At 43.2% G+C, this 12,805-nt stretch overlaps 1 protein-coding gene across 1 annotated transcript; it reads left to right on the forward strand.

Annotated features, from left to right (window-relative positions):
* Positions 1 to 9,933: 9,933 nt before the first annotated feature.
* Positions 9,934 to 10,944, forward strand: LOC128070473 (casein kinase I). Its single transcript, XM_052663780.1, has one exon. It carries the CDS (start codon positions 9,934 to 9,936, stop codon positions 10,942 to 10,944), a length of 1,011 nt encoding a protein of 336 aa, XP_052519740.1.
* The last annotated feature ends 1,861 nt before the right edge of the window (positions 10,945 to 12,805 follow it).

Consider the following 12,805-nt stretch of genomic DNA (forward strand, 5'->3'; position numbering starts at 1 on the left):
TAGTTGCAGCGAGTGGGGACTACTCTTTGCTGCGGTGCATGGGCTTCGCATTGCGATGGCTTCTTGTTGCTGAGCACAGGCTCCAGGTGGGCAGGCCTTAGTGGTTGAGGCACACCGGCTCTAGAGCATGGGCTCAGGAGTCGTGGCACATGGTCTTAGCTGCTCTGGGGCATGTGGAATCCTCCCAGACTAGAAACTGAACCCATTTCCCCTACATTGACAGGCAGATTCCTATCTACTGTACCACCAGGGAAGCCCCTAACAACACTTAATACATTGTGTTTTCATTTTCATCTAGTTCAAAATACTTTTTAAATTTCCCTTTTGATTTATTCTTTAATGCATGGGTTATCTAGATGTGTGTTAATTCAGTTTTCAGTTACTTAGGGATTTTGAAATTACCTTTCTATTGGTTTCTAACTCAGTTCTACTGTGGCTAGAGAATGTACTTTGTATAACTTGAACGTCTTAATACTTATTGAGATGTATTTTTATGGGCAAGATTATAGTCTGCTTTGTAAAAGTTCTGTGTGCGCTTGAAAGGAAAGGAAAGTGTATTCTACTGTTACTTAGTGGAGTGTTCTATAAAAGCCGATTAGGCCAACTTGCTTAATAGTGTTGATCAGATCTTATGTATCTTTATTGACTTTTTGTCCACTTTTCTGTCAATTACTTAGAGTATTGTTGAAATCTCCAATTATAAATGGTGACTTCTCTAATTCTTGCAGTTTTAAACAGTTGATTATCTTTTAAAGAGATCCAAATAATAAGAAAAATATTTATTGCTTCCTGAATTCTGCTTCATGTAATTTGAAGCTCTATTATCACATGCATAAGCACTAAGGATTAGTTTGGATTCTTCAGATTAGTGTTAGCATGGTACACTATGCTTTTTTGTAGAAATTGACTAAGAGGATTCTAAAATTTGTATGGAAATTCAAAGTTTTTTGAAAAATCCTTTTTATTTTGTATTGAGTTTGAAGTGAACGGCGGAGGGACTCAGCCATACATACACATGTATCCATCCTCCCCCAAACTCCCCTCCCATCCAAGCTGCCACGTAATGAGCAGAGTTCCATGTGCTCTACAGTAGGCCCTTACTGATTATTTATTTTAAATAGAACAGTGTGTACCTGTCCATACCGAACTCCCTAAATATCCCTTTCCCCTGGCAAAGCCTGGTACATGTTTTGCCATCCTTCTACTTTTAACCTAATCTTGTCTTTATATTTAAAGTGGATTTCTTGCTTTTTTTTTACCCACTTGAAAATCTATTTTCCACTTACATATAATAAGATTACAGATGCGGTTGTGTTAAGTCTACCATATGGCTATTGGTTTTCTATTTGTTCTATCAATTCCTTGGTCCTTTCCCTCTTTATTTCTGTCTTATTTTGAATTAATTATTCTTTATGCTTCCATTTTATATTCTTTGTTATGTTTAAGAGCTTTAATACTTCCTTGTTTTATTTTAGTGGTTGTTTTAGGGTTTATAGTGTTGATATCATTCGCTTATTACAATTTAACGTCGTGCCATTATGCCATCTTATGTATAATTCGAGAACCTTACAACAACATACTTCCATGCCCCTCCCACGTTTTGTGCTATTGTTGTCATATATTTAAATCTGAGTATATTATAAGTGGCATGATTCATTGATATTCTAATTTTAAACAGCTGATGATCTTTTAAAGAGATCCAAACAATGAGAACAATATTTATAGTTACCCATGTAGTTACCATTTCTGATGCTCTTCATTCCTTTGTGTAGATGTAGATTTCCATCTGGTATCATTTGCCTTCTGTCTTAAGGAACTCTTTTGGTAGTGCAGGTCAGCACAGAAAACAGCAAAATTCTGTAAAGCAATCATCCTTCAATACAAAAATAAATTTTCCAAAAGAGTATCAGATGCTGCAGAGAAGTCGTTCGTGAAAAGAAGAGTCGGTGAGGCAGACTTCATTTGTGTCTCATTTTAGGAAACTGCCACAGCCACCTCAACCTTCAGCAAAAACCATCCTGATCAACCAGTAGCCATCATCATCAAGGCAAGACCCTCCATCAGCAAAATGATTACGACTCACCTAAGACTCAGATGATGGTTAGCCTCATTTAGGCATAAGTGCTGTGCTGTGCTCAGTCGTGTTTGACTCTTTGCAACACTATGAACTGTAACCTGCCAGGCTCCTCCGTACATGCGATGTTCCAGGCAAGAACACTGGAGAGGGTTACCATTTCCTCCTCCAGAGGATCTTCCTGACCCAGGGATCGACATGCCGTCTTTTGGGTCTCCTCTGCTGGCAGGTGGATTCTTTACCATTCAGCCACCTGTGGAGCACTGAAAGAATAAAGTTTTTAATTAATTAATTTACATTGTTTTTAAGATACAGTGCTGTTGAACACTTAGTAGACTACAATACGATATAAAGGTTACTTTTACATGCATTGGGAAACCAAAAATTTGTGTCTCACTGTATTGCAATATTCACTTTGTTGTGGTGGTGTGCCATGCCCACAATATCCCTGAGGTATGCCTGTACTAGTTGTTGCAATAAGAGGCTTGAGAGTGTGTACAATAAGTTACACTTGAGACTGACCACAGTTTGGTGAGGAAGTCCCCCACCTGGAAGAGTTAAGACCAACTGTAACACTGTCGAGGCAGCTGTCTTTAAACCTACTTCAGGGTACTTTGCATGCAATAACTTCTTCAGTTCCTCCTCACTGACTGGCAGTAAAGTGGAGGACCGTTTATTGACCATACAATTTGATCAACATTTCCACTCCTGATTCCAGAGACTTCTCTCAGATCTCCTGAATTTGCCTCTGTGCGTTTTCTATCATTCCTGTAGCAAACTGCCATAAACTCGTTGGCTTAAAACCACAGAAAATGTTAGTCTTGTAGTTCTGAAGACCTAAATGGCTCCCATTGGGCTAAAGTCAAGATGTTGGCAGGTATGGGTCCGTTTATTTATTTATTTATTTTATTAATTTTGTCTGTGCTGGGTGTTCATTGGTGTGTAGGCTTTTCTCTAGTTTTAGCGAGCAGGGGCGTCTCTTCGTTGTTGTGTGCGGACTTACTGTGGAGGCTTCTTCTGTTGCCAAAACAGGCTCTAGGTGTGTGGGCTTCCGTAGTTGAGGCATAGGGTCTAATATTTTCTCCTCCGTGAAAGCTAACAAGTTGGCTGGCCGTGGTGTTATGGCTGCTGTTGGAAAACATGAGACTCCTGGGTCAGAGACAAAGACTTGAACACCCACAGCGTTAGTGGCAGTGAGAGTATCAACATTTCCACGAGTTCCCTAAGCCTCAGTCCCCACAGGGTGTTGCAGAAGGCCAGATAAATCCTGCGTGTGCAGTAGGCTCCATTACAGGAGAAGCACTCCTAGCTTATGGGAGTCGAGTCCTTGCCCGATCCTTGCCTTGAGGAAGAAATGTCTTGAGCATAATTTCCAGTATAACTTGCCCTTTGCTCTGGAGAGGGAGACTCTATCTTTTGAGGCTGTTCACTATAGAAATATTCAAAAAGATAGTTTGGAAAAAAGGCAATCTTCAGTCTGCTTGAAAGATACACAGAAATATGAGATTTGTGGAGAATAGTCTCCCAATAATCTCTCAAGTCCCTTTTAATCTGGAACTGATGTAATGGGCTCTACCCCTGGCTATGTTTTTGTTGAAGCAGCTGGGCCATTTGCCCTGAACTATGTTCCACCTTTTGGAATTTCCTAATTGTATTCTTGTGGTGTTATTTCATACTTCCCATGTCCCTATGTTCATATGAACTGATAATTTTAGAGGCTTGATCAAACCAGATTCGAGTTTTGGGCAAACATACTACAGAAGTGGTATTGAATGCTTTTTAATTCATCCCTCCAGATGGTACATAATGCCTGGTTATCTCTCTCGTTGTGTTGAAGTGTTGTCAACCCAATGCACACATTTTAAATCTATGGATTTAAATTCTATTTCCTTAAATCCATTTCCTTCTCCAGGGGATCTTCCCCACCCAGGGATCTAAGCAGGGTGTCCTGCATTGTGGGCAGATTCCTTATCATCTGAACCATCAGGGAAGCCCCACATACTTTGGATTTTAACCGCATTTCAGACATACAATTTGCAAATATTTTTCCCATTCAGTAAGCTGCCTTGTCATTTTGTGCAAGGTCTCAATTGCTGTGCACAAACTTTTTAGTTTGGTATATTCCCACTCGTTTATTTTTGCTTTTGTTGCCTTTGATATTGGTGTCAAATCCAAGAATTTATCTCCACCAGTTACGTCTAGGAGCTTACCACCTTTGATTTCCTCAGAAGATGTGTGGTTTGGGGTCTTACGGTCAAGTCTTTAATCCATTTTCCGTTAACTTTGATGTGTGGTGTAAGAGAGTGTTCCAGTTTCATCCTATTGCATGTGGCTGTCCAGTTTTGCCAAACCGTTAATTGAAGAGACTGTCCTTTCCCTTTTCATATTCTTGGCTCCTTCGGTAAAAATCAATTGACCATCAATGTGTGGGCTTATTTCTGGATTTTCTCATCTGTCCCATTGATCTGTATGTCTGTTTTCATACCACAATCAAGTTTGTCAGCACATTCTTCACCTCACAGAGTTACGTTGTGTGTGCGTGTGTGTGTTTGTGTGTGCGGTGAGAACACTTAAGGTAACTTTTGTATATGGTGTGCGGTGTGGATCACGGTTTGCTTTTTCCTCCAAAATGTTTATCTATTTGTTCCCTGGTGGCTCAGACGGTAAAGCGTCTGTCTACAATGCGGGAGACCCAGGTTCGATCCCTGGGTTGGGAAGATCCGCTGGAGAAGGAAATGGCAATCCACTCCAGTACCATTGCCTGGAAAATCCCATGGACAGAGGAGCCTGGTAGGCTACAGTCCATGGGGTCGCAAAGAGTCGGACACGACTGAGTGACTTCATTCATTTGTTCCAGCACAATTTTTAAAACAGTCTTTCCTTTTCCCCATTGAAGTACTTTGTCACTTTTTTCATAAAACAGTTGTCCATATGTGTGCAAATCTGTTTTTTAGACCCTCTATTCTGTTTCATTAATATATGTGTCTGTACTTACATCCATACCACACTGTCTGAATTATTGTAGCGTTACAGTAAGTCCTAACATTCCATAATAGAAATCCTCCGTGCTAATCCCTGCTTTGTGTATTCTAGTTCCTTTGCATAGCAATATAAATTTCTAACATCTCTGTTTCAGTTTTCACCAAAAAGTCGACAAAGAACTGGTTGAACAAGTAGAAGACAAATGAGTAAAGTGACATAAAATTTCAACAACACTCAATCAAGTTGACTTATATATTAGAGAACACTGCACCCATCCTTGGCTGAACATACATTCTTTTCTGGGGACACATGAAACATTCTTCCAGATAGACCATATGTTGAAATCAGACAGAGTACGTTTTCTGACAACTATGGAATTAAGTTAAATTGACCCAGAAAGACGGTGTCAAGAGAAAATGCTGTATTTTTGAAGACTAAATGAAAGCAGCAGTAGAGGGAGCTATGTCAATTGAGGGAAAAAGTGTAGATGCTGGGTTTTCTTGCTGGTCCAATGGTTAAGAGTCTGCTTGTCAAGGCAGGGGCCGCTCGTTCAAGTGACCCTGTGCGTTAAAACTACTGAGGCTGCACTCTCGAGCCCGGGAGCCAAACTGCTGAGCCTGTGCTCCCCATCCACTGAAGCCTGTGTGCTCCAGAGCCTGTGTTCTGCAACGAGAGAAGCCACTGCAATGAGACGCCCTCGCACCACACCTAGATGGTAGCCCCTGCTTGCCACAACTAGAGAAAGCCCATGCACAGGAACAAAGCCCCAGCACAGACAAAGATATATACATAAATAAATTTTAATAAAGTATACGTGCCTCCTTCAAAAAGGAATAAAGCAGAAATTTCCCATGAACATGAGCAACAAAGTAGAACAAACTTCAAATCCTGGACAAGATTATTATTTTCCCCCCTTTCAATCACACTATTTGTTTATTTATTATTGGAGTATAGATGGTTTGCACTGCTGTGTTAGTTTCTGCTACAGCAAACTGAGTCAGGTATACACACTACTATGTATAAAATAGATAGCAAGTAAAAAGTATTATTTTCAAAAATGAAAGACTGTTATGTACAATGGGTGGCAGAAATTCATGACGAGATATTTTTATTCTATACATTACATGTAAGTAGGCCTTTAAAAGGCATAGCCTATGGGGTATTATGGTAAAAATCACTAAAAACAATTTCCTAACTTTCCCTTATCCCCCTGTGCTGACCTGGTCACCCCAAATGGGGCTGTGTTGACAGGTGTCAGTGTCCTTGGTGTTTGTTACAGGTGTCAGTGTCCTTTGAGGACATGACCGTGGACTTCAGCAGAGAGGAGTGGCAGGGCCTGGATTCTGCTCAGAGGTTCCTGTACCAGGACATGATGCCGAAAACCACAGCCACCTCATCTCACTGGGTATGCACAGCTACCCTGTGAATCTATGAGTGTTGCAGCCACGCGTTCTGGGAAACACACTCATTCAGAAGGACAATGCAGATAGTGGAGTGCAGTTTATTACATCGGCGGGCCCAAGGCAGAGTCTCCTCTTAGCCAAGGACCCTGACCAGTTTTTCTGAAAACCTTGTATACCCTAAGTGTACGTGCCCAAACCCACCTCCCCAAATTCCCTGAAACTAGTCTGAAGAAAGGGAAGGAAAGATACACTCAGAGTTAACCCGTGATTCATATGCCTTAAGCCTAGGTAGTTAACAGTGGACAATTGTCAATAGGCCTGTGGTCATACCCCAATAAGCATAATAGAATTTATGATTCTATTCGGTTACACAGATAATTAGGGTATTCTTTCAGGCAACAGAGAGTCTAGGTACGAGCCCTGGGGCTCTTCCATCCCGGGGGCCTGGTTTTCCAGTTGGTATGTCATTTCCATAGATACTGGGCATAGAGCTCAAAGTCCACAGTCCGGCCCAAGATGGAGTCCTGCTTTCCAGATGGAGCCTGTTCTGTCTGTTTCCTCCTTCTTGAGGACTCTGTTATGAGTAAAATTGTGTCCACGTCCTAACCCCCACTACTTCTGAATGTGCCCTTAATTAAAAATAGGGCCTGAGACGGTAACAGGGAGGAAGGCCAGAAGTCTCAGAGCGGCAGGAGACAATAAACTGTAAGTGGCAGACGCTTTTTCTCTCCTTCTCTATATGTGTTGACGACACCTAGCTCTACCATGAGCTAACCAATATGTTTTTCTTATGGAAAAGTTTTTCTTCAGCTATGTTAACGAAACCATGTATTTGCTTTGCAACCTGCCTTTCTTCAAAATGGTTCTGCCTAAGAATAACTTTTTTTTTTTCTTTTCTCAACCCTCGGGCTGATAATGGCTCAAGAAACCAGTATTCATGCCAATAGTTTTATGGCCGGGGGATGACACACCTTGGGCCATCCTATCTCAAAAATGCATATTGTGGGAGAGGGCCTTGGTGAAACCCCCTCAGCCTTGAGGTGACACTCTTATCTGATTAATAAGCTTGCTAACAGACATAAAACACCTTGCCAGAAAGTAGCAAGGGGGCATTCTTTCTGCCCCTTTCTGATGTCCGTGTCAGCAGCTTTCTCTCTCTCTCTCTCTCATACTTTAATAAAATTCTGTTACCCAAAAGGTTCCAGTGGGCAGGCCTCGTCTCTTGCCCTGGATCGAATTCCTGTCTCTCCTCCAGAGACCACGAATCCCAGCGTAGCACACGGCTCACAGCAGTAACCTGTCAGGTCTTTCCAGAAGTAATCAATCTACAACGAGGTCGTTAGGTGGGCCCTACTCCAATATGCCTGGCATTCTTACAAACAGGGGAAGTGTAGACACAGAGACACACAAACACACAAGAGAGACCGTGTGGAGGCACACAAGGAGTAGATGACCGTGTGGTTGGAGTGATGCTTCGGTAGGACAAGAGGTGCCTGAGGCCACCAGAAACCAGGAGAGGGACGTGGAACACACCCCTCCCTAGCACCTTCAACAAGAGCATGACCTGGCTGACGCCTTGATTTTAGACTTCTGGCCCTCAGAACTGCAAGGCAAGAAATTATTGTTCTGAGTCACACGGTTTGTGATACTTTGTTACAACAGTCCTAGGAAACTACCGCTTTCTGTATTTGGGGGTGGAGTGCTATTATAAGAAACACCTAAAAAGAGATGAAGTGGCTTTGGAATTGGGCAGCGGGTAGAGGCTGGAGAAATTTGTAGGTGCTTGATAGAAGAAGTCTAGATTGCCTCAAAGAAACTGGTGGGAGAAATAGGAATAACTGTGTTTTTGCTGAGGTCTCAGATAGGCTTTCCAGGTGACGCTAGTGGTAAAGATTCCTCCTGCCGATGCTGGAGACTCGGGTTCCATCCCCGGGTCAAGAAGATCCCCCAGAGAAGGAAAGGGCAACCCACTCCAGTTTTCTTGCCTGGAGAATCTCACGGGCAGAGGAGCCTGGCGGGCTCCAGTTCATGGGGTTACAAAGAGTCGGACAGGACCGAAGCGAACTAGCACACAGCACTGGCCAAAGAACCTAGCATGTCTGCTACCTACCTGTTTAAGAAATAAATTCTAGGTATTTCCTAAAAGAACTAGAAGATTTAGAAAAGCGAATTTAATCTTAATTTCTGAATAATGAGTTACTGATTGAATTTAACACATGATGAGTAAGAGAAATTCACAGCTTTAGATATTCTCACCCTGCACAATGTTAGGTATAACTAGGTATTTGACAAGCATAGCATATCACGGCGAAAATCATGAAAGACAACTAACTTCCTAGTTCTCTTCCATCCAACCCCCGGTGCTGACCGTGTCACCTTGAATGGGACTGTATTGTAACAGGGGTCATTCGAGGACGTCCGTGTGGACCTCAGCAGGGAGGAGTAGCAGCACGTGGACCCTGTACAGAGGTGCCTGTACCAGGATGTGACACTGGAGACCTACAGCCACCTGTGCGCAGTGGGTAAGTAAGCACAGCTGCCCCGTGCACCTGCCAGGGGCCTCAGAGAGGCTGCTTCCATTCTCAGCTGCTGAATGCTCTGGGGCATCTGAAGTGTGTAATGGTGTCATCTTTGATTTGCCCGAGATACTTCAGTCCTTTTACCCTTCTGTGATTATTACTCTATTCCCAGGGAAATGGGATTGCTTTCCTGAAGAGCAAACAGAAGTGTGGTTGAAAGGCCCTGAAACCCAATTAACTGGACCCAATCTGTATCGTGTCCTGTTCACAGGGAACCAAGTTCCCAAACCAGAGGTCATCTTCAAGCTGGAGCAAGGAGAGGGCCCATGGACATTGGAGGAGGAAACCCCACGTCACAGCTGCTCAGACATGTGACCTGAGTAGATGCGGGACGTGGAGTAGATCTGTTTTTCTAGGACAGGCTGATGCCTTTGAAAGGCTCTGAAGATAATCTGTCTTGAAGGTTCTAAGAGCGCGCGTGATTCCTTTCCCAGAGTTCTCTGCGCCATGAAGCGCCTTCCTGGAACGCGGGGCATTCTGCGTTGGCTGCAGCCGTTGTAACAAGATGGCAGCGTCGGCGGAGTGACCGGGGGCCCCTCCTGGCGGGAGCCCGCGGCAGTGGCGGCAGCGGTATCGCCGCCATAACTTCACGGCTCCCCTGAACCAGCCCCCGAAGTCGCTGCGAAGGCGAGGCCTCGGCCGCCAGAAGCCAGAGGCTCAGCCTGCTAACGGTAAGAACCCCCTCAACAGTCTGTGGCCTGGTGAAAAGAAACCTGACAGTAGCGGTGGTCAGATTCCCCTTGGCCGATTCTGGGCCCTGTAACGCTGAGAAACAGCCAGCGTTTTCTGTTTCCTGCCTGTCTTCCCAGCCTTGCTCCGTGGACGAGCCCTAGGGGCGTCCATCGTCCCCTTAGAGGTGTCGGACCTTAACCCACCCCCATCTTTGTCTCTCAGGATGGCGAGCAGCAGTGGACCCGAGGCCGATTTCCTTGTCGGAGGGAGATATAAACTGGTACGGGAGATCGGGTGTGGCTCTTTTGGGCACGTTTATTTGGCGATAGACCTCACCAACCACGAGGAGGTAGCCGTAAAACTAGAACCACAGAATGTGAGGCATCCCCAGTTGTTACGCGAGAGGGAACGCTATAATATCCTTCAAGGTGGGGTTGGCATCCCCCAGATACGGTGGTATGGTCAGGAAACGGACTATAATGTGCTAGTCATGGATCTTCTGGGACCCAGCCTTGAAGACCTCTTCAATTTCTGTTCAAGAAGGTTCACAATGAAAACTGTACTTATGTTAGCTGATCAGATGATCAGTAGAATCGAATATGTGCACAGGCAGAATCTTATACACAGAGACATTAAACCAGATAACTTCCTGATAGGTACTGGGCAGCAGTGGAAGAAGTTATTCCTTGTTGATTTTGGTTTGGCCAAGAGGTACAGAGACAAGAAGACAGGGCAACACATACCCTACAGATCCGGTAAAGGTTTCACTGGCACGCCTTCCTATGCTAGCCTCAGTGCCCATCTTGGTACGGAACAGAGTCGCCGAGATGACATGGAATCATTAGGATATGTTTTGATGTATTTTAACAGAGCCAGCCTGCCATGGCAAGGACTAAAGGGTGCAACAATGAAGCAAAAATGTGAAAAGATTAGCGAAATGAAGATGACCACACCTGTTGATGTCTTATGCCAGGGATTTCCTGTAGAATTTGCCATGTACTTAAAGTATTGTCTCGGGCTGTCCTTTGAGGAAGCCCCGGATTACACGTACCTGAGGCAGCTATTCCGCCTTCTTTTCAGGACCCTGAATTACCAACATGACTATGCATTTGATTGGATAGTGTTAAAGCAGAAAGCAGAACAGCAGGCTGCCTCTTCAAGTGGGCAGGGTCAGCAGGCCCAAACCCCCACAGGCAAACGTGACAAAACCAAAAGTGAAATGAAACATTCTTAAACTTGAATCAAGGAGCAAAAGACAGAGCAGGAGACCGGAGCAGCAAGTTCAGTTCCCTGTCAACTGGCTCTGGTCAGCAGAGATCTTGTCTCCTGAGTTAAAGGCTCTGTAATTAGTGAAACATGGCATCCGGTTTTCTGTTTCACTGTTTCAAGTGGAAAAGGTCACTAAATGCTTGACACACACAAATTGGTGGGAAAATTGTGCCTATGCCCATTTTAATTAAAATCTTTTATTTTGAACTATACTGCTTTGAGAGATCTCATTTCAGAAGAATAGCCTGTGCAGTTGCTATGGTTGTTAATGCATTCTGAGGGTTTATCCATCCGTGGGGTTTGCAAGTTGTTCACGTAAAACATTCTTCAAATGGTTGGCTACTTGTTTGCAAGCCAGCTGTTATGGTAGCAATCAAAGATTCCAGTGTTTGATCATATGAAAGACTGTGCCTGCTTACCTGTGCTAGAAATAACAGCATCTCAAGTGAAGACTTAAGAAAACCTTAGTGACTACTAGATTATCCTTAGGACTCTGCATTAATTCTCTAATGTTCTTGGTATTTAAGAAAAAGCATATTTGTCACAGAATTTTAGTTAACATCTTACAACTGAACCTGTATATATGTTTAGATAAACTAGTCACTATAAACATCTACATGATCTGGAATTTGTTTTTATTTGGAAATGAGAGCTTGTCAACAACAACAACAAAAGTCTCTAAACTTTTAGAGTTGCTTAGGCAGAGTTGACAGAAGCCCCTTTAATGCTTCAATGCCATCTCCTAGTATGGCCCTTGCCAGTATCCATTGTCTTCTTTGCTTGGCTATTTGGCAGGAGAGCTATCTGCCCTTCTCCCCCTATCCCTGTACTCTAGATCATATGCCACACTACCGTCTCAGGCAGCTTGCTTTCTTAGTTATTTATTTCCTTCCCTACTATTTTGTGCTTCCTTTGTCCTGCCCCGCCCCCACCATAGTTTTTGTCCTTATGTATTCGGATTTCATGGATCTGCTTCCTTTCAAAAGTACCAATTCCGCCCCTGCTCCTGCCAGTCCCTTTCCATTTCCTCTCCAGCTTCTCAATGTCATCCAAAACCAACCTCATTTTGTTTTACATATGTCAACTCTGACATCGGATTTAAAGTAACATTTTGTAGGAGAAAATATAATTGAAATTTCTGAAATTCAGTGTTCATGCAGTAACAGTTGTTCTTTACTAAAAATGAGGACTACATAGGCAAATGAATGGATAGAGAATATGTGAGATACATATATATGTGAGAACCATTTTCTAGAAGACGGCTGTGGCAGATCTTACTATAACACACTTACGACAAGATTACTATCGATAACACTCTGTCTTTTTCATTAGGGCGACCCCTTGTCTGGTTTACACCTGTTGTTTGGTATAACCATTATTACTATTATTAATGGCTGCATTGCACAGCTTGTGAGGTCTTAGTTCCCTGACCAGGGATTGAACCCAGATCCTCAGCAGTGAGACAGAGTCCTAACTACCGGACCACCAGGAAGGAAGTCCCCCACCACAATTATTAATGATGCCCCTTTCCCATTTTAAAGTGTCCTGATTTAGATGATAAAGTATAAGGATAACTCAGCTACACTCCATAAGAAGATCAAACATGTTTTTGAAATTCAGTTATCAGGAAACATTTACCCTGGAAGAATTGGCATATTTTCTACCTGTGACCAATGTAAATCCTGCAAATGACTGTATTTCTTTTCCAGCTGCATCTAAAAGGAAGGTAAGAAAGAAACTTATAGCTCAATTTTATTTGTTCTGCAGGACTATCAGGCACAAATGTCTACAGTCAAAATAGATCCTGGCGCTGACTTTGTTCATTC

This window comes from Budorcas taxicolor, chromosome X (genome assembly GCF_023091745.1).
Source record: "Budorcas taxicolor isolate Tak-1 chromosome X, Takin1.1, whole genome shotgun sequence".
NCBI classification, from domain to species: Eukaryota; Metazoa; Chordata; class Mammalia; order Artiodactyla; family Bovidae; genus Budorcas; species Budorcas taxicolor.

Coding starts and splice junctions, on each gene's coding strand:
- LOC128070473 (XM_052663780.1), top strand. CDS start 9,934: ATGGCGAGCAGCAGTGGACCCGAGGCCGATTTCCTTGTCGGAGGGAGA.